General features: G+C 37.2%; 4 protein-coding genes across 9 annotated transcripts; 2 read left to right on the top strand and 2 right to left on the bottom strand.

Moving 5' to 3' along the window:
- Positions 1-2082: 2082 nt before the first annotated feature.
- On the bottom strand, positions 2083-5959 carry LOC117619282 (ADP,ATP carrier protein 1, mitochondrial). The gene is made up of 4 exons (XM_034349197.1): positions 5732-5959; positions 3673-4169; positions 3209-3580; positions 2083-2676 (listed from the first exon to the last, which is right to left on the bottom strand). The coding sequence occupies exons 2-4, from the start codon at positions 4156-4158 to the stop codon at positions 2380-2382; spliced, it is 1155 nt and encodes a 384-aa protein (XP_034205088.1). The 5' UTR covers positions 4159-4169; positions 5732-5959; the 3' UTR covers positions 2083-2379.
- A 1031-nt stretch (positions 5960-6990) lies between these two features.
- On the top strand, positions 6991-7781 carry LOC117620105. Its single transcript, XM_034350214.1, has 2 exons — positions 6991-7266; positions 7477-7781. Exons 1-2 carry the CDS (start codon positions 7065-7067, stop codon positions 7704-7706), a joined length of 432 nt encoding a protein of 143 aa, XP_034206105.1. The 5' UTR covers positions 6991-7064; the 3' UTR covers positions 7707-7781.
- A 277-nt stretch (positions 7782-8058) lies between these two features.
- LOC117619007 (thylakoid lumenal 19 kDa protein, chloroplastic) lies at positions 8059-9361 on the bottom strand. Its single transcript, XM_034348824.1, has 2 exons — positions 8911-9361; positions 8059-8786 (listed from the first exon to the last, which is right to left on the bottom strand). Exons 1-2 carry the CDS (start codon positions 9290-9292, stop codon positions 8410-8412), a joined length of 759 nt encoding a protein of 252 aa, XP_034204715.1. The 5' UTR covers positions 9293-9361; the 3' UTR covers positions 8059-8409.
- A 6886-nt stretch (positions 9362-16247) lies between these two features.
- On the top strand, positions 16248-23762 carry LOC117618529 (putative RING-type E3 ubiquitin transferase C3H69). 6 transcript variants are annotated; one of them, XM_034348115.1, is made up of 9 exons: positions 16248-16550; positions 17369-17456; positions 17563-18401; positions 18691-18760; positions 21425-21466; positions 21651-21739; positions 21814-21874; positions 22602-22682; positions 23284-23762. In XM_034348115.1, exons 1-7 carry the CDS (start codon positions 16540-16542, stop codon positions 21848-21850), a joined length of 1176 nt encoding a protein of 391 aa, XP_034204006.1. In that variant the 5' UTR covers positions 16248-16539; the 3' UTR covers positions 21851-21874; positions 22602-22682; positions 23284-23762. The 6 variants fall into 6 exon arrangements, with proteins under 6 accessions (XP_034204006.1, XP_034204007.1, XP_034204008.1 ...); XM_034348116.1 differs by lacking the exon at positions 21425-21466; XM_034348117.1 differs by lacking the exons at positions 21814-21874; positions 22602-22682; positions 23284-23762 and having other exon boundaries at positions 21597-21659.
- Positions 23763-27536: the final 3774 nt, after the last annotated feature.

Genomic DNA, 27536 nt, shown 5'->3' with positions numbered 1-27536 from the left:
AATTTGAACAGCAAAAGTAAATACAAGTTGGAGCGGCTTGGAAGACTAATAATGTGAGACTCTGGAACAAGACCGCAAATTCAAATGAGAATCAGGTTTATGAGTGTTTTAGATTCACAGCTCGACAACACGAGCAATTTATATTGCAAGGGAGATTGACAAAAGAAAAAAGGAAAAAAAAGGAAAAAAAATCAGTCAATGCATATTTGGTATTACTTATTTGGGGCCATAAGTGATTATTTTGAAAATTTTGAAAGTATAGATTCCAAAATCACTTTCGAGTCTTTGAAAACTCTTATTTTTTATTGAAAAAATTATTATTTTATATTTAAATGATATTAGGAGAGAGGAATTCGAAGACATCACTTTAAATGCAAAGTAACTACTCTTTACCACTTTGAAGCTACAAATCCTTGTAAAAGAACTCGTTCATGAACCGGCTCATGCATTTATTAGGTTTGTGGGTGATGAACTTAAGCATTCAATACTAACCCACCAACCTATCGTTCCATTTTCAATCAAATTTGTGCGCTTAAATTTTAAAATTTGGAACCCACATGCCACAAGAAGAATGTGGCATTCAACTTTCTCTCTTTCTGTCATTCAACCAATAGAAACATTCATAAAATCCAGCAGTTCTTGGGACCGCAGGGACGTACTGCAACAATATTTATAACATAATAAAAAGGAACTCGGAGACAGATAAAAAGAAGAGAAACCGCTGTTCATCAATATTATATTAATTTCGTAACATAAATATGTCGGTTAATCTGGTTCATAAAAGCTCATTCAATGTTAGAAGTTCAATGGGGAGGGACCATGCTAGCACTTGCACCACAAGCAAGGAATTCACGGGGCTTCCAAAAGCTGGTCAAAATTATACAGAAAAGGGATTTGAAGACACAGTTTTATGAAACCCAACAGTTGTTCCAAACGATCGATGTCGATGACTCAACTCCACTAGCTAAAGTTACTTGGGTTTTTTTTATTTTTTATTTTTATTTTATAACAGATTGGTTTGTTTTAGACCATCATTTGCAGCTAAGGATTGGTTTAGATTGGATAACCAACCAGATTCTAGGTATGTTGAGGAAAAAAATGGAGGTCTAACTTCCAAATTTGGTATGTTGTAGAAGATGGATTAATCGTTTTTTTAATACAAGCGATATTGAGAAAGAGAGAAACGAACTTAAGACATTGGATGCATGAGTAAATGCTCTTAACCACTTGAATTACAAACCCCTTGCAAAATAACAGAGTAGTCATTAAGCAAACTTACACATTTTAATCCCTTAAAAAGGGTAAGATATCGACACCTCAAAGTACCAGATTGAATGTATCATAAAAAGTTTTGTAAGTTTGTAGCATTCGTTATCTCTACTGGTGCATTGAAATGAGAAATCAAAGAAGATCATCTGATAAGCATGACATCATCTCTTTGTTCGTTGGTTTTTGGATGGATGGCATAGAGAAGATCGTCTGATAAACATGACATCATTTTGGCTTTTGGTTCTTGGGTGGTTTATCGAATTTTGCATTGCAAAAACTGTAACTAAAACTGAAACAGAGAAAATGTTTTAGAAATATATTTGCTTGCGGATAAGTGGCAATGAGGGTAAAAAAGAAAGCCCATGATACCACACAGCCTAAGGTGATATCCTGTTGCAATTAAGTTTTTCTCCGATCCAAATAGCGACAGCCTTGCGTGAGAGAATTATCTGATCTGGGACATGCATCATCTTCCCATGATTTTGATGCAAAGTTGAGGTGTTGAATGCAATAACATGCATCTTAAGCTTCGTTTGCACGGAGGTATTCAAAATAAATTATTTAAAAGAAGAAAACAAAGCGAGAATCGTTTTGCAGAAAATCTTTCCAAAAGCAAGCACGGAACGATTCATCGAAATCTTGTTTTAGGATTCAAAGAAACTAAAACAGACTAAAAACGGAAAAGCCAAGAATTCTGTTCACTACGGATTTGCATAAACCAGCATTTGTTGTATAATGAGATTATGCTAATTTCGGAAGCAATTATTTGCTAGACCAACCAAATTGTTCTGGGAGTACAACAATTTGACATCATTGAAGGAAAAAAGAAGTATCTGACTTTCATAAAGTTGAAAAAAGCCAGAACAAAAACACACATAAATAACCTGCAAATCATATGAATGAAACTCCAAGATAAGTGGCATTTTCCACCACTCAATAATCTGGTTTTATGGGAACAAAACTCAATCCCATTGTAAAAATCGGTTTGGGATTAACTCCCCTATAACTGAATTATTTTAAGGAAAATTTTGCCGAAACAAGTTCTTCAAACTCAAAAAGATTTTCATCACCATCTAATAATGCTATCTGGCTTTGGGAGGAACTACATTCTTAGGCACCACCAGATCCATACTTCTTCCCGAACACAACCAGCTGTAGCTTATCATAACCAGAAAGGACACCAGCACCAGCAATGGCACGGAGGATGTTGGCACCAGCACCCTTAAAGAGAGACTTGGCACCCTCATTCTTCAAGATCTGCTTGAAGGCATCCAGGGAGCTCTTGTACTTGACAGCTTCACCGGAGGTCATCATCATTCTTCTGCGAACAGTGTCAATTGGGTAGGAAGCAAGACCAGCACCGTTGGTGATGAGCCAACCAAGGGCAAAGCTGGCGAAGAAACTATCCTGTAGTTTTTAAAACAAACAAACAAGCGAAACGTCAAAAGGTTGAAAGCAAAAGGTTTTACATTCATATTGCAGTTCATAAGGTCAACAACGCCAATCCAAACAATTATAGGGAAAGACAACTTAACCTTGACTCAATTAATTGAAAATAGACAAGGGCTAAGGTCAACAAATTGCACCATTGTGACATATGATCCTTTGGAACCAACAAAACAATAAATGCTTTATAGGACTATTTCTAATGCTTAACAACTGACACCAAGTAAAACAAGGGGAAGCCAAAAATAACAAGCAGAACAATAGACAAATCATACAACAATATGCCAAAAGACTTCTAATTTTGAGAAAGTAAAATACTGACTAATATAAGAAAAATTGTGCCATACGTATGCAGACAAAATATATGATAATTAATCAAAAAGCAACGAAAAATATCTTAATTCATTCAACAAGCCACGTTAGTAAATGCAACCCTATCATAAGGCCATATAACCATGAACCAAGAGGTTATGAATCAGAGTAGTCCACTAACCTGCAAACCTCCAGTCAGGACCACAGGCTTCAATGAATCATACAATCCAAAGTAGAGACCACGGTACACTATAATACCAACACAAGATATGTTGAATCCACGGTAAAGACCAGCAAGGCCATCAGATTTTAATGTCTTCCTGTAGACATCAACAAGACCATTGAATTGTCTTTCTCCTCCCTTCTTTGCAGCTTTAGCATCATTAGCCAAACGGGTACGAGCATAATCCAAAGAGTACACAAAGAGAAGGGAAGAAGCACCAGCTGCACCTCCTGATGCCAAGTTACCAGCGAACCATTTCCAGTAACCATCCCTGTCTTTCTTGAAGTTGAATAGCCTCTTAAAGTAATCCTTGAATGCAAAGTTCAAGGCCTGTAATAAATTCCAAGAAGAAATTTTAGCAAATGTTCATATGAATAGAAAAAATTCAAGAAAATAACTTTAAAACAGATAACATTGCAAACCTGTGTAGGGAAGTAACGGATGACATTGGCAGTGTTCCCTCTCCACAATGAACCAAACCCCTCTTCCTTGATTGTCCTGCCAAAGCAGTCACCAATGCCCTTGTAGGGTTCAGACAACCGACCAGTTTTGATCATTTCATCCTGGTTCTGAATCAAAAGTTTAACACGCTCAATTGGAGCAGCAGCAGTTTTAGATACAGCAGCAGAGACTCCACCCATAAGAAAATCAATAAGAAAGTGGCCTTTCTCTGCAGGGGCTTGGACAAAGATTGGGGATGCAGTTGATGGAACCAAAGATAGATCAGTTGTAGCTCTGCATGCTGGCATAAAGGGATACTGCAATGCAGCATTAGAGTAGTTCCCATATGCACGCCTTTGGTACATCCCTGGTCTTTGGAAGCCACTATCGTATCCCTGAATAGATTGCTGAAGGAGCTGGCCGGCTACCTTCTGAACAACAGAAGGGTGTTGAACCTGATCAACCATTGTGACTTAGCCTACAAGAATGTGCATAAGCAATGTTAAAAACAGAAACCACCCAGAGAAAGAAAAATAACAAACTTTCCTGAACCAAGTAAAATATAATTTCAAGAAAGAACAACACTATTTGTTCAAAACTTAACTGCCATAAAACATTGTATAAAAGCATCAAATCACACCAAACAAACAGCTATAAAATCAATCATTCTTTCATAGAGACAGATACCAAAAGAGGACGAGCCTTGATTAGTGGATGATCTCAAAGGGTAGGAGATAAGATAGTTAAAACCATATACGTACTTATAAAATAATATATTCTATAATCTGTCTAATGGTCTTCGTACTTTTTTCTGTTACAGATGCAGACAACATTATGATGTCATTAAAGAAAGAAAAAATCATCAGCACTTCAGATATAGCACATAGCTTCATGAAGTGGAGGAGATAAACATGCTCTAACCATCAAGTAAAGAAATACTGAAATATCAACTCGATTAATTTGCCAACTTGAAACTGATATGATGATCTCTTTTTCTCTATATAACGAAAATAAAGTTCCAATGAAAATGTATGTGATAATAAATATGAAAAACAAAACAACTATATTAGCTGGTATTCACAAATTGTTGCATTACTTTTAGAAATATACTCAAGCAATACAAATCCAATACAAAATAACATAAACTGAATGGGAATCCACTTTTGGTTTTGAACATTAACAAAATTACCAATTTCAAATATCCAATCCATTAACCTAGATGATCACATACATATGTATGCGGGGTACAAAGAATGCCAATCCAATTTGACAGTATACACAAAAAAAAACCCATATCATCGAAAAATGACTTCAGTAGACAAAGGATCCGACTAAACAAATTAACTACTTTGAGTGTTAGCATTTAGCATCAAAACCAATCATTTCCTTGTTAACGCGGTAGCAACTTACTGATTGGAAATTGAATTCACATACACACAAATTAGTTTAAGCGCAATTGTGCAATTATAAAAACTAGTTGCTTAAAGCTCAAAACACCAAAAATTCCCAATCAAAAATCGCGAATTAATCTGAGATCATTGGACCAAGAGTAAAAACTCGGAATAAAATTATTATTTTATTATTGCAACACGATATTATCACTCACGCTCTTCGGGCCGAAATCCAAACTAAATTTAAATTTGAAATTTAGTGAAATATAAAAACAAAAAGTTTGAAAATGACCAAAACAGACCAGATCTTAATGGATCCAGATCTGTAATCAACAAATAAGCAACTAGAATGAAAATGAAAACAAGTCTACCACATAAATGGCACTTAAAAACTCAGATCTGAGAAAGATGAACAGAAATGAAACATTAAAAGCATGCAAATCCAGTAGATCAGATTTCACTACAACAGGTTGCAAATGCAGAAAAACAGAAACAAAACAATCAGATCTTGAAACTATAGAAACGATTCTATAATTTACCTTTGAAATGAAAAAGAACACAGATCTGAAAGAGGAACAAAAATACGGAGATATAGAGTAGTTTCAGATCTAAAAATAACTAGCAGATATTTTCATTGAATTTCGTATACCTTTGGAGGAAATGAGAAGCGATTGATGGCTGCGGGGGACTCCGCTTTGAGCTCTACGCAGAAATGCTCAAAGACAGAGACTGTGTGTGGAGGAGACGAGTTTTTGGGAGCAGCAAAGCTACCCTTTTATTGGCTGACCGCTGACCTTTCCAAAGAGAACAAGTGTTGTACGACTGAAATCACAGCCGTTAACCTTTGGATCCGACGGTTCGTATTTCACATCTTTGAATCACATCTTAGTCAAAGTAGACGTCGCCGTAACGACTATGTAATGTGGGTTAGCCCAACTTGGGAGATGTATTGGGCTAGGCTCAAATTTTTTTTATACATATGCTTGTGCCCTAAACCCAAAAAGTATATTGAACTTTTTCCTTTTTTCCTTTCGGGTGTAGAAAAGGGTGTGGGAGAAATTCTCTACCACTCGAGCTACAAGTCTCGTTGATCTTCATCTTTACATTAGACACATGCTCACCGTTGTACTATCTAATTACTTTCAGTAATAAAAACAACCACTATGACCGCTAGGTTACATTTTTTCAAATGTCATGGGTGAATTCTAAGATGTGATTCAAACAAGTGAATATATGTGCAAATAAAATGAATTGGCGCACGTTGTATTTTCAAGAGGTGAGCATTGGAAAAAGTTTATATCAGCAGATCGAGTATTTTTCAAAAAACGATATTAGATGAGGGGAGTTTGGTGGGTAAATTAGTCGATCAAGGATTTTTTTTGGCTTTTTCCTCTCGTGGGCAAGGAGTGCTTTGGGGTGGAGAGCTTGAATAGAATGAGTGGAATGGTATACTGCGTAAGAAGCCATTGCCAGTTACGAAGTGGGTTGGGGCTGCTTTGGGCTTTTTCCTCTCCAAAAGCTATTGAACCATTCGGCTATGCTCCATGTGAAAGAACCATGACAAGGAAATGATGAAAGAAAAATGAGTTCATCTTCCATTGATCAGCCACTCAATATATATACAAGATTTTATCTATCCGACTTGATACACAAGACTTTTAAGTCTTGGAGTGCAAGACAAGTTTACATATATAATACACAAACCTTTGAAGACAGTTAGCCCATTAAAGAAAACCCAATCAGCCCACATCTCTATTTAAGTCCTTTCTTAAAATTTCTTTTGTTAAAAAATAAAAAAAAAAAAAAAAAAAAAAAAAGATTATAAACTGGGCTATTTAGTACCGCCAATAAAAATGGGCTGACCCAGATTTTTCAACCACAAAAGTGAAGCCATCAGCATAGGAAACATGCCACCCCCTTTCTGGTACCCCAATTTCATTTCAGTAATTCTCTCTGTCTCTCACAAGAATAGAACATTTTTCATGGCTCTGGCTCTGGGTATTCCTCAAAGCTTCTTATGCAGGACATCAAATGGCTCAAAGATGAAGCTGTGCTCAAATATTAGCGACGGCAAAACAAGCACATCCCAAATCCAAACAAAGAAGCGGTGCTTGAGGTGCAACACCCTCTACACAGACAAAGACAATTCCCCTACCGCTTGCTCCTTTCATGGCCACACCACCGGTAATATACAAATCACAAATTCACATGCTTCGCCTTTTGATTTCTTCCCCCACATGCTCATTGGGACCATGTGAGGCCTACTAAAAGTATCTTTCCTTGTGATTGAATGATAACGATAATAACAATAAACTTGTTTGCCAAATAATGTGTCACGATTCATAGTAAACTCAGGTTTGAATAAGCGCATTTTATTGATTTTGGATTGTGTAGGAGAGAAGGGATTATTTGCAATGGCCCCACCACACCAAGGGATTGATGGAGAGTGGAGTGATAGGTCTGGAGTGATTGTGTACAGATGGAATGAGAAGAGCAAGAGACCAAACACTGGAAGTGGGAATTGGAAGAAGAGATGGAGCTGTTGTCAAGAGTATAATGAAAATGCCACACCTTGTCAAAGGGGATGCCATGTTTCCTATGATGATGGCTTCACTTTGTATTAGTTCGCCACAATTCAGTTGCTTCAAATAATTAATGTATCATCACTTGTTAATTTAGAGTATGTTATATGGTTCACAAATGCCCATACCAATCTGATTTTGCAATTTCTTTTTTGCATTCAACTTTGCTTTGATGGATGTGATCAGATTCCATTGAAATTTGAAATAATCCTCTGTTTTGGTTAACTTGAAGTCCATCAAAACTACATTGGCATTCAACCAATTGTTCATCATTTTGCTAGATCAATTTGGACACTTCAGAAAACGAAAGTCATTCAAAATAAGGGGCACTGTACGAGAAATCAAGTCGTACATAAACAATAGAAGCCTCGAACACACGTATAATGCCATGAGGTGTTCGAAAATGGTTGAAGTAGACGAATATGATTAACAGGGAGTTTCTCATATATGCAGAAGCTAAGCTATATATGTAAAGCCTCACATAACTCATAGCACTTACATTTACAAATCTCATTTCCAAATTCTAACAACCACCCATCCACATAAAATCTGAAAAGATTTACTTCAAATTCCTTTGGCTCTTTTCCCCCAACTCCAGCACTTATAAAATTGTATAAGCAGATGAGAAGGCACATGGACAGGTGGGTTCAGAAGTCTTTTTATTTCATAATTGAAATCTATATTGTATTTCAAATGTGCACAGCAGAACCACATTGTTAGAAGAAAAAGAAGGCATCAACGCAAACTAGAAGGAGCCAATAGTTTTAAAAGACTCATGAACATGCTTCAACATGTCATGGTCACGGTTCCACTCAGGCGTAGGCGCATTCACAAAATGAGCATAGAGCTTGTTCTGAGCACAAGTCACTGAAATCAAACTATGAGCGGCAACGCCGTCGATTTCATACACGTAGTAAACTTGTCCCTTCTCGTCCTTCTTCTCCTCCGACTTCACATTGTCCGCGCTAGCTAGCAAGTCCTGCAAGTTCACATCTGATAAAGCCAAATTGTTCAGTACCAAGTCCTTTGGTGCTAGTTGCCTAAACCCAGAAAGGAACGTCAAGTACTCTTTCTCTGACTTCTTCTTCGGGTTATAAAATTCGCTATCAGTTCCATTTGTACCTGTTCATCAACAAATAGTAACCGAGTCACATTTTTTTTTCTATTTAAATTCAGAGTCTCATAACATAATATTTATATATAATTAAGCATCGCAACAAATGTATATAGTAGCGTATATATGTACCCTTTTCGACTTTCGATACCAAACGCTCTTTCCAACCATCTGGCACGTCATAGACATACTCGGCGGAGTCTTTCTTGTTAGAGTTGCCACCGTAGCCGCCATAGTTGGAGGCGCTGGCGGCAGTGCCGTAGTAGACTTGGTAAGTTGTTGCTGCTGTGGAGTCTGCTAATGAGGGTGGAGTGGCGGTTAGCATGGCGGCCGTGGCAGCGGTGGCTGTTAATGCGGTGGTTAAGGTAGTTAGGAGTGGTTTGGAGGGTGGGATGGGGAGGTGGGATTTGGATGGTGGTGGAGTTTGAGGTGGTTTTGGAGAAGTGATGGTGGTATTGGGGGTGTTGCTGGTGGTGGTGGAGAAGAAGGTGGAGGGGGAGAACATGGTAGCCATGGGATGGGATTGGATAGAGGGGTGTGGTTCTTTCCTTGTCTTTCTTATCTTTAATTTAAGATTTTCCTTATCCTATGTGGTGGGAAAAAGTTAGGGTATTTGGCCATTGACCAATCATGCAAACCGCAAGATGGTTTGGCCATTGACCAATCATGCAAACCGCAAGATGGACCCTTCAGGATGGATGGAGTACTTATCAATGTTTATTATTCATGAACTAATTCTTGATATGGGAGGATTTTTTTTTTTTTCCCCATAATATTTGAAGATGTCTAGATTCTCCTATATAAGAAGATTTCGTTTGGTGGCTCGCTATGTACTCTATTTCAATTGAATTTGACCAATGTCCGGTGCAATTTGTTTGTCGAACTTATAATTGTTGGAATTGAACTTATTAAAATGGATAAGAATTCAACACATTACAAGTCCTATTATGATGAATAAGACTCACAAAAACTAACTTGGGCTAAATTTCAATTCAATTTAGGTCGAGCCACTAAATAAGGCCGAAAAGTTGTTTATTTTTATTTTTTAGTACAACTTATAAGTGATAGTCATGAGGGTTTGAACCTAAGACTTCTAGTCTGCAAATCAAGCTCATTTTTCACAAGCTGAAAAGTTTTATACATGAAGTGTGTGCTCCGAAAGTTAATACAATATAAGTTTGTATATTGTTCGCAAGAAAAATACTTTGGAAACCATATTATTGTACATTGTATAATAACTGTTGAGGCTCAAAAAATCCAAAGTTTGGTCCAAATTTATTTTCGGCCCAGCACAACACCAAGCGGAAAATCCTTATTTAAGCAATATGCTACGCTACAAGCTTAAGTGGGCCCAAGCCAAGCGAATGCCTGGGACTTGCTGAGCGGGTTGTGGTATGGATGGTTACGAGTATTCACAAGGCCCATTGATGGTCAAAGGAGTGGAAGTTTTGGGCTACTTAGGAGCACTAAAACTCAAGCTCATTCCTTGAGCCCAAACATATGGGTAAGCATGAGAGAAAACCTAGTGGCCCAATAGCTTAGGAAAATATCCAATGACTTGCAAACACTTGGAGAAATCCCACATCAGCCAAAATATCCAGCACCTTGAGCAAACTCACAGGCCGCTGTAAACAAAATACCAATAGCCCTGCCCAGCATCGTGGAAATATCCAGCATATCTGTCAAAACCATCAAAACCAAGCAAACCTATGTGTTGATCACCTTTTTTGACTAGCACCCTTACCCATTTTTTCCTCTTCAAGCTTTGGTAAGAAAACAAGAAACAAAAGTGGGTGGCTCCTCACCCACATGGAGAAGTCCAGCTGACTGAGGACCTTGGAACTCCAAAAAGCTTCATGCCTACATGCTCAGGCTAGGGAAGTTTCACCAAATAAGATGGAATGGAAGAAAGTGAAGGAAAATGTGAGAGGGTGGCTTGATAAAATTAAGGTTTTCAGTGCCTATAAAAGGAGCCACTTTCTACCAAGCAAAGACAACTCACTTAGGTCGCTGCAAGCCTCCCAAAAACCGTGAGAATTCATTCAAGGCAAGCATCCCCTTTGGAACCTTTCAATTTCATGCTTTGTTTTTCCATCTTCCTCATTTCTCTCTTTCAAAACCCATATCCAGAAAGAGCAAGCATCATCTTTCATCTCTGGAACCCTTCGATTTCAAGCTTTGTTCTTCCATTACTTCCCATTTTCTTTTATGTCAAATCACCTAGGAGCTTGACGAAGCTTTCGTCAAGCTGCTGGAAATATGCTAAAGCCACCTATGCTTTCATCTTCTTCCTCTCTTTCCATAAACACGCATCCATAGAGCAATCAAACTCTCTCTTCCCCTTACTTCAAGCATCTGTTTCTCATAGGAAACCCAAGCCTTCTCTCTCTCTCTCTCTCTCTCTCTCTCTCATGCTAAACTCATGAATGCTCAACTCCTATGCCACAAGCTTCTCATACCAAGCCAAGAATTTATCTGTAAGCGACTGTTTCTCATAGGAAACCCAAGCCTTCTCTCTCTCTCTCTCTCTCTCTCTCTCTCTCTCTCACATGCTAAACTCATGAATGCTCAGCTCCCATGCCAAGCCAAGAATTTATCTGTAAGCGACTGTTGGTTTCAATGGTGAAGAAGACCAAAGTGTTTCATAAGGCTCAGCTACCCTTTCGAAACACTCTTGGGGCTTGATCCTTGAACTCAGACACAGGGGCAGCTTCACCTGTTTCTCTTTTTCGACAGCCCAAACTCATTCGTCAGGCTATTGGAATAAAAAAACCCTACATAAATTGGCGACTCTACTGGGGATTAGGCCACTATCTTCACCAATACCTCTAATCAGAAGCAATAAACCAAAGAAAATAAAGAGATAAGAACATTCCCTCTTTCTTTCTTTTTTTTCCTTTTGTTGGCTATCTACTTTGCAGAACAAACTTGATATAGATTACTCACATGCTCCCTTTATTTGTGTCTTAGATCTCCATTCTCAAGCAAAACCAGATCTTGTACGAGGACTGAGGGCCTAGGCAAATTCATCATTCATGCCATTAAGCTAACTACACATGCAAACTCCAAAATACTTGGGGGCTTCATGCCAAGCAAATTTGTAAATAAATAATATAAAAAAAGTCAAGCATAGGCACCTAAGAGTTTCTCATGCTAAATCAAGCTATACCTCAGTTCCAAGAGCTGTGTGAACATTATTCACATCCTCATAGCAAGTCCAAGTTATATCATTCTAAGCCAAGTTAAATTCTTCCAACTCCTACTCTACAAGCAAAGAATTTCTGGCACTTACCTTATTTCAAATCTTCTTAGCCCTTTCCTTATTTCAAACATCATGTCAGTGTATATGCTCCTTAACCCCCCAAAGCCCAATTTATCCTTGCAACAATTCAACAAACTCATTTGTCAAGCATTTGACAAATTCACAGGGCGTAATACCAATCCACATGCCAAGAAATTTCATTTCATTCAAGCATTCCAAGTAACTCAGGCATTTCAAGCAAATTGAATATCTCATGCTCTTGCGACAAAGCCATACAACATCATGCTCTCACGACAATATTACTCAAGATCATGCTCTAGCAATGCCCAGATTAGCACTCAATGCCAAGAGAAAAGACATGCTAAATTCTCAAACAAAAGTAACATGCCAAGAAAAACTTATACACAAGTTTTTCAACCATTCTAGTTGAAACCTCCCACATTTAGAAAATCACTAGAAATCAAGTTTACAATCAACAAATCCCAAACTTTCCAGATTCGAGAACTAGACATATCAAGCTTCATTTTCCCAAAATTTCATTGAATTTAGAGCTAGGAAAGCATGTCAAACAAATTCCTGAAACAGCCTATACAGCAGGAACTGCACAGCTCCAGCAGCTTAACCCTTATTTTGAAATTCCGCTGAAAATTCATTTTTGCTTCAAGTGACGCAAAACCAATTCCAATATAACCATTGAGAAGTCCATTTTCATGTCTCAAAAGCTTCAACTCAGATGCGAAAAGAAACATTTCAAAAGTGCAAAAAACAGCCAGCAACTTTGAGATATTTTGACAAACACTTGGCATGCATTACCCAAGTGAGCTTGTATGACTCTTGTTTATCACCAAACTAGAATCCTAAACCAGAAGCTCAACCTCAAAATTCGACTTATAGTTCACAAATGCTGGGAAATACAGAGGAACTCAAGCATTCACGCATAAAAAACAAGCATGCAACAAAGGCATCCACATCAATCCAAGAACATGCTTCAGAAAAATGAAGGCAGAGAACACTACAATGGTTGGATGATCTTCGATTTTGGATATGTTATAAAAAACATAATTTCGAGCAAATTTTGTGAAGCAAACGCAATCATCCAAGCATAATAAGTTAAAGACACATGCAGAAGTAGAATCTGCAGAAACTCACCAGCCATGGATGAACTCAGAAATTGCAGACCAAGTTTGAGGTATCAAAAAAATTCAAAGAATTCTACAAATTTTACAGGCTATAGTACTCGAGTAGATGAACAACTTTCATCAAGGAAGTTTTCTAATCCGAGCTTCCGAAATATGACTTATGTACTAATGCACAATACCCGCGGGTTTGGGTCTTGAAGAAGAAGAAGAAAGAAGAGAATAAGAGAAAACCAGAAAATAATTCATGCCAAGCCAAGTCACGTTCTTCAGGCATATGCCCTATTCCATGTCAAACAAAACATTTTTCAACACCTGCTCTATTTCAAACATCCTTCTAGCACATGCCTTACTTCAAATACCCTTCTAGCACATGCCCTATTTCAAGCATTCTTCCAATATCTAGCCATCATGTCGCACGCTATCACCTTCATTGAGGTTTTGTCTGCCAAATTCAAGTGTTTTGGAGCTGGTGCTGTAAACTTAATACAAGATACAAGCAAAATCAAGCATACACGCCAATGCTAAGCATCAAGCCAAAATCAAGCGTACATGATGATGCCAAGCATCCAAGCATACAAGCAAAAATCAAGCATACATGCCAATGTCAATCATCCAAGCATACAAGCCAAAATCAAGCATACATGCCAATACCAAATATACACGTCGAAACCAAGCGTGCAAGCTAGTATCAAGCATACAAGTCAATGCAACTCTTGCAAATCACAACCATGCAAAATCAAGCCTCTCTAGTCACTCAAGCAAATAAATCATGCAAGCTAAGTTATTTTGAGCTAATCCATCAAGCACTTTCTTCTCTGTTATGCCATAAAATAGGCCAACTCACTCTAGTAAGTGACCTCCAAAATTACAGTGTCTAGGAAAGTTCTTCAAGGCAACACCCTCGGTGTTTAAGAAGGATTGGGTTTTAAGCGGGACCATTGCGCCCCCTCCAACCTTCCCGGAAAAAACCTGGCTGTAATTTCAGAGACACTTAACTGGTCATCCTTGAGTTGCTCCTAAACCCATGCCATGCCACTGCAATTTATTTTGGGCTGGAAATTGATTATTCGGACCATTTCAATACACATTCATGGCCCCAATAATCAAGGGGGCAAATGTTGAGGCCTAAAAATCCAAGATCGGGCCCAAATTTATTTTCGGCCCAGTACAACACCAAGCGAAAAATCCTTATTTAACCAACATGCCACACTACAAGCTTAAGTGGGCCCAAGCCAGGAGAATGCTTGGGGCTTGCTGAGCGGGTTGTGGTATGGATGGTTATGAGTATTCACGAAGCCCATTGATGATCCAAGGAGTGGAAGTTTTGGGCTACTTGGGAGCACCAAAACTCAAGCCCATTCCTTGAGCCCAAACATATGGGTAAGCATGAGAGAAAACATAGTGGCCCAATAGCTTAGGAAAATATCCAATGGCTTGCAAACACTTGGAGAAATCCCACATCAGCCAAAATATCCAGCACTTTGATCAAATAGGCTGTTTCTAGCAGCCTGAGCAAACTCACAGGCCGCTGGAAACAAAATACCAATAGCCCAGCCCAGCATCGTGGAAAATATCCAGTATATCTGTCAAAACCATCAAAACCAAGCAAACCCATGTGCTGATCACCTTTTTTGACTAGCACCCTTCCTTATTTTTTCCTCTTCAAGCTTTGGTAAGAAAACAAGAAACAAAAGTGGGTGGCTCCTCACCCACATGAAGAAGTCCAGCTGCCTGAGGATCTTGGAACTCCAAAAAGATTCATGCCTACATGCTCAGGCTAGGGAAGTTTCACCAAATAAGATGGAATTGAAGAAAGTGAAGGAAAAGGTGAGAGGGTGGCTTGATAAATTTAAGGTCAGTGCCTATAAAAGGAGCCACTTTCTACCTAGTAAAGACAACTCACCTGGGTCGCTGCAAGCCTCCCAAAAACCGTGAGAATTCATCGAAGGCAAGCATCCCCTCTGGAACCCTTCAATTTCATGCTTTGTTCTTCCATCTTCCTTCTTTCTCTCTTTCAAAACCCACATCCAGAGAGAGCAAGCATCATCTTTCATCTCTGGAACCCTTCGATTTCAAGCATTGTTCTTCAATTACTTCCCATTTTCTCTTATGTCAAATCACCCAGGAGCTTGACGAAGCTTTTATCAAGCTGCTGGAAATATGCTAAAGCCACCCATGCTTCCATCTTCTTTCTCTCTCCATAAACACGCATCCAGAGAGCAATCAAACTCTCTCTTCCCCTTACTTCGAGCATCTGTTTCTCATAGGAAACCCAAGCCTTCTCTCTCTCTCATACTAAACTCATGAATGCTCAACTCCCATGCCACAAGCTTCTCATGACAAGCCAAGAATTTATCTGTAAGCGACTGTTTCTCATAGGAAACCCAAGCCTTCTCTCTCTCTCTCTCTCTCTCTCTCTCTCTCTCTCTCATGCTAAACTCATGAATGCTCAGCTCCCATGCCACAAGTTTCTCATGTCAAGCCAAGAATTTATCTGTAAGCGATTGTTGGTTTCATTGGCGAAGAAGACCAAAGTGTTTCATAAGGCTCAGCTACCCTTTCGAAACACTCTTGGGGCTTGATACTTGAACTCAGACACAGGGGCAGCTTCACCTGTTTCTCTTTTTTGGCAGCCCAAACTCATTCGTCAGGCTGTTGGAATAAAAAGACCCCTACAATATCTTTAAAATATATTGATAGGCTCCACATCTATTTAAAATGGTATTTATTTATTTGTCAAAAGTTCTAAACATTGCTTTGCTTTATTACTCCCCTTTCAAAATAAATTTAGGTTTTAAAATGAAGAATTGAACTTACATACCTTTGCTTTGATTATAGCGCGAACCCATGGAGAATACGTGTGGTTTTAAGTCGCATAGATGTCAAAATATAGATATGATATGATTGATTAAATAAGAAACTTTCTTGTTTTTCATACAAATTCTGTCTATTTTCTTTTCGAAAATTTATAATTATTTATTAATATTTGCGTTTCGGCCCTCCGTTATTTCTTATTTTGGTAGCACCCGACCCACCAATACCATAATTTCTTACAACCTACCGTTTCGTTCGCGATTCTCAATCCTCTTCTGTCCATAGGGGTATGCCCGTAATTATATCCCAAAGCCAATGGCCGTTTCATATCGTACACCGACCGCCAAAAAAACCCTAGATACTCACAATTTTGAGACTCGCACAGAGACTTTTTCCTCTCTCTCTTTGTCAGAGACTCGGAATGAATAATTAAGGCTTGTTGATTCATTGCTCCCTTTGTTTCTTTATCATTCTCAAGCTTTTCAGGGTTTCCAAGTTTTGTTCCTGTGGAAAGGCTCTGGCTTATTCCTCGGTTTCTTGATCGCCATGTCCAAAAGGTGAGTTTTGTTTTGAAGATGACCATTGATCGTAAAACGAATATTGTTGAATCTTCTAATTTTTGGATATGTGATTTTACATATGTAATTTGCTGAATTTGGTTTTTTATTTTTTTATTTTTTTATGTTTGTAAAAGATTCTTGGAATTGCTAATTTTAATTTTGTTTTAAAATTTCTTAAAATTAATTGGTTGCTGAGAAAATGGAGGAAATGAAGAGGATGAAAAGAAGAAAAAGAAATTAAATTTGAAATGTTGAACAGTACTGGTACGGGAGTTGTTGTCCTTTGATTAATTTGTTGGGTAATGTTGGTTAGAGGTCCTTTGGGAATCAATATTGGGGAAATTCCCATGTGAAAATAAATTTTCTGTCTTTATATTTGCTGCTTTTGTGAATTTATAACACCTTTCCATTCTGTTTAACATCAATGAAATGGTTGTATAATCCCATTTGTGCAAAATATTGGATAAATGAGTAATTTTGAGTCGTGATATGATTTTGAAATCTGAATTATTTAAAGATATGTAAAGAAAGGTGATTGTAAAACTCCTTTAGTTCATTTTGTTTTTTATTTTTTATTTTTATGTAGTTTAAGTGGCTCTTCATTTGGTTTTTTACAACTTATCTGGAGAGTTGGGGTGGTATTGGAAAGGAATGCATTTGTGAAATTATATCTGTGAAATTATGAATAATTGATCAAATCCTTTAATAGTGTTTTAGCAAACTTCTTTATTGTCACATTTCAAGACATGGCTCATTTGGTTGGTCTTTGGTGATGGTAATTGAACTAGTTCTTTTGTCATTTCAAATTTCTTCAGGGTTCTCTGCAAATTTTTTGCCCATGGAGCCTGTTTGAAAGGGGAGCATTGTGAGTTTTCACATGATTGGAAGGCAACACCAAATAATGTAAACTATTTATTCTACTTACTTTTAGTTGCATTTGTGTTAAGTAATAACAATTAACAGTTATTATTACCTTCTAAACTTTTTGCTTTCTGGTTCATCATGACAGATATGTACCTTTTATCAGAAAGGCGCTTGTGCGTTTGGTAGTCGATGCAGATATGAACATGTTAAAGCTTCTCGGGCTCAGTCTTCTGGTTCGTCTTCATCACCAAATTCTCGGCAATCTCTGGTTGTTGATTCTTTATCTCTGTCTCATCCTTCAAGAACCTCATCAAGTGGAGTTGCTCTTTCCCCGGGAATTCTTTCAGAACTCTCTGCTTCAACGGGAATTCTTTCAGAACTCTCTGCTTCAAGTAGTCCTTTCTTACCTCCCTCTAAGCCTGCCTGGAATGGTTCCTTGGATGATGATGATTATTCTGATAATGGTGACAATGATGATGATGGTGCTGGGGTGACTAGGAGTACTAGGCCAGAAGATCATGCTATTTGTTCATTTGCTGCAGCTGGTAATTGTCCTCGTGGAGAAAAATGTCCTCATATTCATGGAGATATATGCCCCAGCTGTGGAAAACATTGCTTGCATCCTTACAGACCTATGGAAAGGGAGGAGCATATGAAGACATGTGAGGAAAAGCAGAAGCAACTTGAGGCTTTGAAACGCAGTCAAGAAATAGAATGCAGTGTTTGCCTGGAACGTGTTTTGTCAAAGCCCACAGTTGCTGAGCGGAAGTTTGGGATACTCTCAGAATGTGATCATCCTTTTTGCGTATCTTGTATTCGAAATTGGCGTAGTAGTTCACCAACGTCTGGTATGGATGTCAATAGTGCACTGAGAGCGTGCCCAATATGTCGGAAGCTCTCATACTTTGTCATTCCAAGTGTCATTTGGTATAACACAAAAGAAGAGAAACAGGAAATTATTGACAGCTACAAGTCAAGGCTCAGGTAATTTTGTGCTTAATTGTCCTTTTTTTCTTTTAAAAGCCGCGGTTCAATTAGCAGTGCACTGTGTTGTACCTTGGATATTTTTCACAATTTATTTTTTCAGAATAGAACTATTATAGTTTAATTTTTGTTTATATATCAAATACTGAATTTGGAGGACAGAAATATCAGCTTTGTATTGCTCTTTTGATTTGAAGTTGGAAAGGCCTCGAGAGTGGGAAACATTGGAATCTCTTTTTCTCTCATTATATTTTGTTTTGTTTGTGCTTATATTTCTTTTATCTTGCAGGTCAATTGATTGCAAGCACTTCGATTTTGGAAATGGGAACTGCCCATTTGGAACTAGTTGCTTTTATAAGGTAATAGAAATGCTACAGGGAATTATGCTGCTGCAATTGTCATTCACATTGGTTTTTCTGTGATGTTGAGTGCAATTTACCATGTAAAGAATTTACTGATGACTTGGACAAGTATGTGATGGCTAGTCTACTTGCCTCTTAAGCCCCAAACCTAAAATCATAAACTCCGTTCCTCTTATCTTTTTATTCCTTGTGTTTGTGGAGCCATTTGATATACTTTGTGATGGATTTTGGTGTGGCCCCTTTGATTTTATTTGTTTATTTTGAAACTTGCTTTATTTATTATTATTTTTTGTTGTGATTGATTGCGGGTGGATGCCTTCATTGTGGCTTAATTAGGTGGCCTTTTGTTATTTACCCGAGGATACTGAGATCTTTATATTGTGATTTGTATTCTTATTGATCAAGCACGTTTCTTTAACTAATACTACTCTTAGTTCATTTGATGAAAACATTATTTCCGTGTCACCAAGTCCAATCATGTGGCTTCTTACTTGCAGTTGAAGTACCTGCACTTGTATGAGTGAGTGGTAGGTGGGGATAAGGGGTTGCATATTGAGTTTTTATGTGGTATATGTTATACCTGCTGTTTTTGTACACTTGATGCTTTGGTCTTTTAGGCCTTTGCAATATCTGTGTTTAAGTATTTTGTCTGATTTATGCTCATCCCCAGGCAACATAGTTGGAGCAGGAAAAACTGTATTTATTATTATATAGTCCAGAGTTTATATAACTGCATTTACTGTTGTGGTTGTATTCGGTTTTTAAGAACTTTAATTTCTTGTATGCGTTTTTCCCTTTAATCTTTGCACATGTTCTGTCCTTGTGCCTGTTGTTTCTGGTCGGTCTAGGACTCTAATAACATGTAGAATCAATGCATTACCAATAACCTGTTGAGATATCTTTCAGGCTTCCAAGGGCTTGCAATTGTGTCTGCATGATAAAAATTATAGTCAGATGGCTCCCTCTAGATTCCTTATAAACAAAATCAACTAAGCCTTGGTTTAATAACACAAGGTTATATAGGACAACACATTGCGTTCTACGTAATACTAGTATTTGGTATAATACTTTTGGGGCAATAGGAGCATCATGATCTCTGTTTGTTTATTTTTTAGGCTTCTCTTATACTTTTGGGGTCTTATTCTTGGATCTTTCCTCTTTTCTCTTGTTCAATATGTAACTTGTTGCAAAGGACCCACTAGTGTAGTGGTTTGGAGTATTTACTCCCTCAGGCAAGGTCCTGGGTTCGAATCCTAGCATCCGTGTTCTATGTGTGAGTTTAGTATGCTATCGCCCCTCTCAATAGGAAAGGTCTCAAAAAAAATTTGTAACTTGTTCTTTCCCTTTTCATTGTAAATGATCTTACCTCAACTCAATATTGGTCATTTGACTTTTGTATGGTCTTCTTGAGGTTTACTATGGTCATGCTTTTTATGATATACCTATTGGCAAAGGTTTTCCATCCTTGACATAACTGACACTGATGAATTGTAAAAACTGACCGATGTAATTTGTCATTGCTAAGGTCTACGTCAATATACTAGTGAATATCAATTTGATGCTTGTTTGCGATTATGAAAACAATCTCTGGTTTTAATAATGGATACTTGGGGAAACAGAAGTAATGCTCTCTCTCTCTCTCTCTCTCTCTCTCTCCCCCCCCCCCCCCCCCTCCTGTTTTAGTGACATAGTCTGTCATTGAAATTAAAACCTTCTATTGCTTTTATAGTTGTATTTGGTCATATTCAAGGAGAGGCATTAAACTAGCTTCTCCTGAATGTTGGCCTTAGAATCATGTGCCGTTTTTTTGTTTTCATTTTACTTTCATCTCGGAGAGGATTAGCTTTGTGACAACTTTAATGGATAGAATGTTTTGTGTTCCAGCATACGGTCAAGCCAGGCTCATATGTATGGAAATTTCACAGGCCACCTCCAAGAAGGCCTCCTCCACGTCGATATGATATTGTGCCTATGGATGTCATATTTCATATGTTCGAGCACTTAGAAGAATGGGATGATTATATACTTGAAGATTTAGAAAATGAAGATTTAAACCCATTGGAGAGTGAGTTGTTAATGCAGATGGGTTTTGATACAAGTGACTCGAGTGAAGATGAGATAGATTTATGGCCCGTGAGCTACTAGATTTAGCCAGTTGTATCTTCTCAAATTTCCTTCTGGTTTTGGAGTTGCTGTGTTTTGATTGTAGTTTGTATTTTGACAACTCCTATTTATGAATGAAATATAGATTTATTCTCCAGTGATGGGGTTATGTTCTCTGAATGTCTACTAGTTTTCATTGGTGTGACGTGATATTTATGCTAACCATTTTATAACTTTCAACGGCATCCAGTCTAACTGATAAAAATGAAAAGGAAAGAAATTGTTTTATGGCTATGATTTGCATTTGTGCTTTAATTTTTCAGTTGTACAATCTCTCTGACCAATCACCATTTTGTCGTATTTTTGTGTCTGGCCCATAAAGTTTGGGTTGTTGGATGTATATGGCAATCTCTTCTAGTTTTATATGCGACACGGCTTTTATTTGAGGTTTCTCTAAGTTGAGGTACTTTTTGAAGTCACTTTGTTGTCACCTTGGGCTGTCACTGATGACACTTTTTTTCTTGTATGGTAACCTCCTGAATTTTCTATACTTTTCAGATTATATTCCTTCTACTGTCATGTGCACGTTTCCATCTCAAAGTATGTTTTGCATCTACTTTTTACTTCCTGAGCTGGTCTGTTGTCTGTTCAAATGTGGTGTTCACTGTTGTGCTCTTACATTTTTTATCCGTGTCTCATTTGCGTGTTTTTGTTTTCTATGCTGGAGCAGGTCCTGTTTACTTACAATGATTATGCATTGAACATGGCTGTTGTCTGATTGCAGCATGCATACAGGGATGGCCGTCTGGAGGAAGTAGCACTGCGCCATCTTGGAAATGAAGATGGTCAGACAGTGATAGCTACAAATATTAGGTTTGCGTTGTGCCTTCTGAGTATTTTTTCGATCATTTAATTTTCTTTTCTTACTAACTTTTTGGCATTTTCAGGCTGTCAGACTTTCTTGCTGATCTACACATAAGGTGAATAACGCCGTTTCAACATTCCAATGTAAGGTTTTGTTCTGGTTTGATTCTGATTCTTTACTACTACTGCTTTCCATAAATGTAATAGTTCATTTATGGCAGACCTCTAATCAGAAGGTTAAGTTGTCAAATAACAAACAGAACAACATATTTCTAAAAATAGAACAACATCTCAATGTCTAACTTCCATAGTCCAAATGCTTGTAGGCTAACTCAAAATTCTCCAAAACCAATTTCTGTTGATGCCAGGTGGTTTCTAAACAGCTGATTTCCTAATCTCAGTCAGATATAATTTGATTTGTTCTTCTTGCTGACAGAATGAGAGTGAATATAGGATAAATCAGTTCTTAGATCCTAGATCACGTAAGACATCTAAGACTCAAGCTTTTCAATTTCTTTCCTCCACTTTTCCTAATATTTTCAGCAACCAAACAAAGCAAAAAATAAAAATATTTCATTTATGGCAGACCTCTAATCAGAAGGTTAAGTTGTCAAATAACAAATACAAAGTTTTGTATACAACGGGGATGACCTGTCAGTAAAGTAGTAGCCATTATGCATCATGACCACACCTTGATACCATAATGTTCTGTAACTTGTCTTGCAGTGGTAAATGGGACTGAACTTAGACAAACTGAATGTTTTTCTTTAGTAGTTGATGATCATATTGATTAATGGTAGTGTTGTATGATATTGCCTATATGAATCACTGAAAAATGTCGTGTCTGCTTCAATCTTGCCTATATGTGCAGGATTTTTTTACATCAAGAACATATGCACAGCTCTCATGCTGGTGTTTCAATTGCAAGTGGAATACTCCAGTGGTTTGAAAGGTGTGGTTCATGTGCCTTGAATTTTCTTTGTTTGATAAAGTTCCCAGCACTGTTTATTTCCCTTCAATGATACAGAAATTATGAATTTATTTTTCGTAATTTCATTTTTCAAGTTGATTGTAGCTTTTGTGGAACATGAGGCTGAAAAGAAAAAAGTTGTATTATCCAATTTCTTTTGTTGTGCACTTTATCATGATTTCAAGTCTCACTTAGTTTCGGCTTCTGGTTTTACTCATAACATGGCCCTTCTATACATGAAAAGTTGGTGGTCTGCTGCTCTCATTGTTTAAATAGTGCCAGAAATTACCTGTTGGCCATACTGTTTAAAAGTCTTGTATAAAACAGTTTCTTGCTTTCTTCTGGTGCTGAATGTAATCGGGATACAGGTTTGGTCATTTATGGTCCAATTGGGAGTCACGAAAAAAGAAATAATCTAAGGATTTGTCTTTCACATGTTAATTTAGGAAAAAATTAGAATACAATGACCAGTCTTGCATTTTTTTTTTTTTGCAGTCGTGTTAAGTGTGCATTTTTTGGCAATTTTTATCTCTTTCATCACTAACTTATGTTTGTGTAATTTATACTCGGATGTTTTGCGCAGAATTGCTTGCTTGATGGTGATCCAGTTTTTGGAGAAAGCATACATGTAACAGAATTCAAAATAAAAGTAATTATGGAGTGGGTGAGCATATGTTGAGGATTTTGACAATTATATTTGTGCCTGTCTGTGGCTTCAATAAGTGTCTACAGATTGGGCCAAAATGAAATTGAATAAAGGATAGGATGTATGGATAGCGTGCCAATATCAAACTGGTTGGTTGGGGACTGTATATAAATTATAAAAATGGATAGTGGGATTCAAATGGGTTTTTTCTTCATCAATGGTGGTGGTGATAGATGCTTTGAATAAAAGACGACGTTTTTGTTTAGAAAAATGTCGCCTGGGTTATTGTCATATTTAGATATTCATTGGTTTTTCGACCACATTTTGCCTTCAGAATATGATGTAGCTTTTGTAATGATTTTCGTCCAGTTTGGAGTGAAGCTCTACTATAATGCATGTAGTCACATTTTTATTAATTTTGCTTCTTTAGTCATATACTAACCATATAATCCTGGGCAAAAATGTAGTAGGATTATGAATCCTATTAAAAATTTGGGATTAAGTTGGATTGGATTATGCTGCCAGACTATGTAATAGCATATTTTTGTTTATCCAGCCCTTTAATCATGTGCTGTACTACTAAAGGTATCATTGAATTTGTGTAATCCTCTTCAATCCAATACAATCAAATTCAATCCAATCCAATGCAATACCATAATTCAATCCAATCTTAGTCGTCAAATATGGCCTTAATTTTATCGACTGCGATTCGATGAAATGAGCATGTCAAGGGCACATTTGTGGTGTTTTTTGCATCTAAAAAGTCTCAACTGTTGCGTGTGTTCCTCATGTGCTCATTTTCCAAACAGAATGGACAGTTTAAGGGACTACTTTGTACCCAAAAATTGCTGGTATCAAAGGAGAACTTGACCCAGTAACTGTAAGCACCCAAGTAGTGTAGTAATTTTTCTGAACATGAGATGGCTGTCTGTGCGGAGAAAGTGGTGCTTTGTCATCTTCGAATTGAAGATATCAGACAGTGACATTAAGTTCTACTCTGTACCAATTGAAAATTGAATATTCTTTTACACAGAAAAGGAAACACAAAGAGGAAGGATTTTTCGGGTTTGCATAGCTCTGTTTCTTAGTTCTTTTCTAAAGAAATCATTTCCCAGCTAACTCTCCCTTCTTCCCTTTCTTTTCAGGTCCCCTGACCCGTATGCATGAGGAGAATTGAACTTCATTTGAACCGTATGCATAAGGAGAATTCAAGTTCCCCTGTGAGAATTGAACTTTATATGACACTAACATTGGTTTACTTTCAATTTTTTTTTCTTTCTTATTTCTTATTTTACTTCCTTTTTATTCTTTCTAATTACTTTCATACATATGCTGTGGAGAAAAGAAGCAGCAGATAGAGTGAAGAAAAGCCAATAACTATCATTCCAATGTACGTTTCCTGTTAAAGCACCTGGGTTGTGATCATAAAATCGACTCGACCCTTGAGCTACTACATTTAGGTTTATATACGCAAACAGATGGTTAATATTCCATTCTATTTTATGTGCATCTGCTTTTTGTTTCACATATTATATTCTCTCTCTCTCTCTCTCTCTCTCTCTCTCTCTCTCTCTCTTTTGGGGTGAGATAGGGGCCAAAATGGCCAGAACAAAAAGAACTAAACAACCACTACTCTAGGCCTAGCCAGGCTGCAAACGTCGGCAACAAGGCTATCACAAACAGAAGGAGGCGCAACCTATGAAAGCCAAGAACCAGATCATGACTCATGTGAGCCAAAACATCAGCAGCACAGTTTTGTTCACGAAACGCATGTTTGAGAGAACAAAACCAATCCTACTGCATCTTCAACTTGCAACAATTTATCAAGCTAAAAAGAGAATGAGTGGAAGCAATGGAACCAGCAAGAAGAGACACCCATCAGTAGAACCAACACCCAGATTGACAGAAAAGCCCTTAATCCAATTCCCTGCAGAATTTCTAATCAAGCCACCTGCTCCAATGCCTCTCAAATTATAGAAGGTGAAAGCTCTTTTTGGTATCCAATGAGTAAAAGGAAGTGTTGGAGCTAGTTTATTTCTAACAGGTAAAATGGAGCATTAGGACATTCTTATTTCTAACAGGTAAAGCTAGGCATTGAAAAATGATTATTTCCTATGAGTAAAAGGAAGTGTTGAAATTGGCTTGTTTCCAGATTTCGTTTGATCGCGAACCCATTATTACGCTGCCTCATTTAAAAAAAAAAAAGAAAATTTTTTTGGTAAAGAAGCAGGAAAACCAAAGATGAAACTAATAACTCGCAGAAGACAGCCAGCTACTACCTACTCCACTTTAGAAATGAAAAGATTCAGGTTTACTTGTTAAGACAAACTACGGTTGGTAGTGCAGATTTATTGGTTATAACCACCCAATAATTGTTTATGAAAATATAATTAGAGTAGTTAATGATAATTACAACTTGATAAATAATTTTGGATTCAAATGACCTGCAGCATATGGTAGAGCAAGAAAAATAAAAAAAATAAAAAACAATGAGTCAAATAATGCCATGATCCTTACATTTAAACTACCACATATACTTTTTAAAATGCATGTTTTCATCACCATCTTGCATTTTGAGTTGTTTATAATGAAGCATACGTTTGCATTTAAAACCTGTTTTCTATTGAAGCATGTATACGACCACGTAATTCTTATTAAAAATTTCTGAGAGATATATCAAGATATTGAGATAACGCCAATTAAATAAAATGACACTCGCTCTGAGGTTATTTGGGTCTGCTAAGGTTAGTTTAGCCTTGCACTCAAGTTCGATGATTATTCCCTTGCACTCAAATATTTACATTTGGTTAGTTTAGAATATCACTTTGTCGTAAATATCTTAACTACTTCTACTACAACCGTTGCACTTTAAACTATAAAATAGGGCATGTTTTATGCTAACCCCTATATATAACAAAACATCTATTTACCTGCTGTTACTTATTTGTGTTCTCCATACGTACTTTGTAGGAGACTTGGCTCTTAGGGCCGTTTGAACTTCCATGAAATGAGAGTGAGGGAGAAGCAATATGTGACCAACCTCATCAAAATTTATTGGTGAAATTAATCATAATATGTGGCTGGACAAAAGCAAGTGTGATGTGAGTGATTTTGAAAATAAACCATGTCAGGATCAAACGTAAGTAGACAGAAGGACGCAGCATGAGCTGGAGCTGGGCCATTAGAATAGACTAGACACTCCAATGATTCAAAACTCAGTTATCAGCTTCTACTTTTCATTTTGACCAAAACAAAGTAAATAAGCATTCTACTTCTTCTATGTGAAGGCTGGGGAATTTGCATTGCGTTTTCCTTATCTACCAGTCTTTGTTTCGGAGTCTTTTCCGTCAACTCAAAATTCTCAAACCCATAATTAGTTTCATCCATCTTCCACACTCATCCATCTTCATATATATTATTATGTCTTGGTTCTGGCTCTCTTGATCTCTTTTGTTCTAAAAGTGTGTAACTGTGTATTGCCTTTGAATTTTCCTTCTTGTTCACTACGACACTTTCGGTATTTGGTAATTCGTGAAGAAATCTGCTGCTGATACTTAAACTGCATGTACTTTTGATTTATTCTGTTCGGTGCCTTTTATTTTTTGTTTCTTCTAGTTTCTTGTATTTTATTTGTTTTGCGCAATATAATTAGTATTATTTTTTTTATCCAAGAAAGAGCGAATGTATTTATCTGCTCAGACTTCCTGTTTTCTTCATCTATTTCGCAGGATACAACAATAGAAACTTTGAAGAATTTTTTATTCTTTTTTTCAAAACTGATTTATGAGTTTTATAAATAAAAAAAGGCTCGCTGTCTTCCCAAGTATGCTTAGTTACATATATTGTTATAAATAAAAAAAGGCTCACTGTCTTTTATACAAGCGATATATTCAAGAACTGCTCTTAGAATAGACTAGACACACGATTGATTCAAAACTCAATTTTTCTTACTCACCGTCTGAATTATTCTTACTCATTTTGTTCATCTATAAGAAATTTTGTTATAAGCCTAATTTTTTTGTCAAGCAGCTTGTAGTCATTTCAAAGGCAAGCTCTAACGAACCCTTAATCGGTAGTTTCAAGCTAATAAAAATTTTCGATTGTCGTGAAAATCTTGCCCTTAATCTTCAAATTGATCAAAATGATATAATAAAACAACGTTAATGATACAACAAATTTGGACTGGAGAA

This window comes from Prunus dulcis, chromosome 2, assembly GCF_902201215.1.
Source record: "Prunus dulcis chromosome 2, ALMONDv2, whole genome shotgun sequence".
Taxonomy (NCBI): domain Eukaryota; kingdom Viridiplantae; phylum Streptophyta; class Magnoliopsida; order Rosales; family Rosaceae; genus Prunus; species Prunus dulcis.
This window is presented reverse-complemented; position numbering and strand designations above follow the sequence as displayed.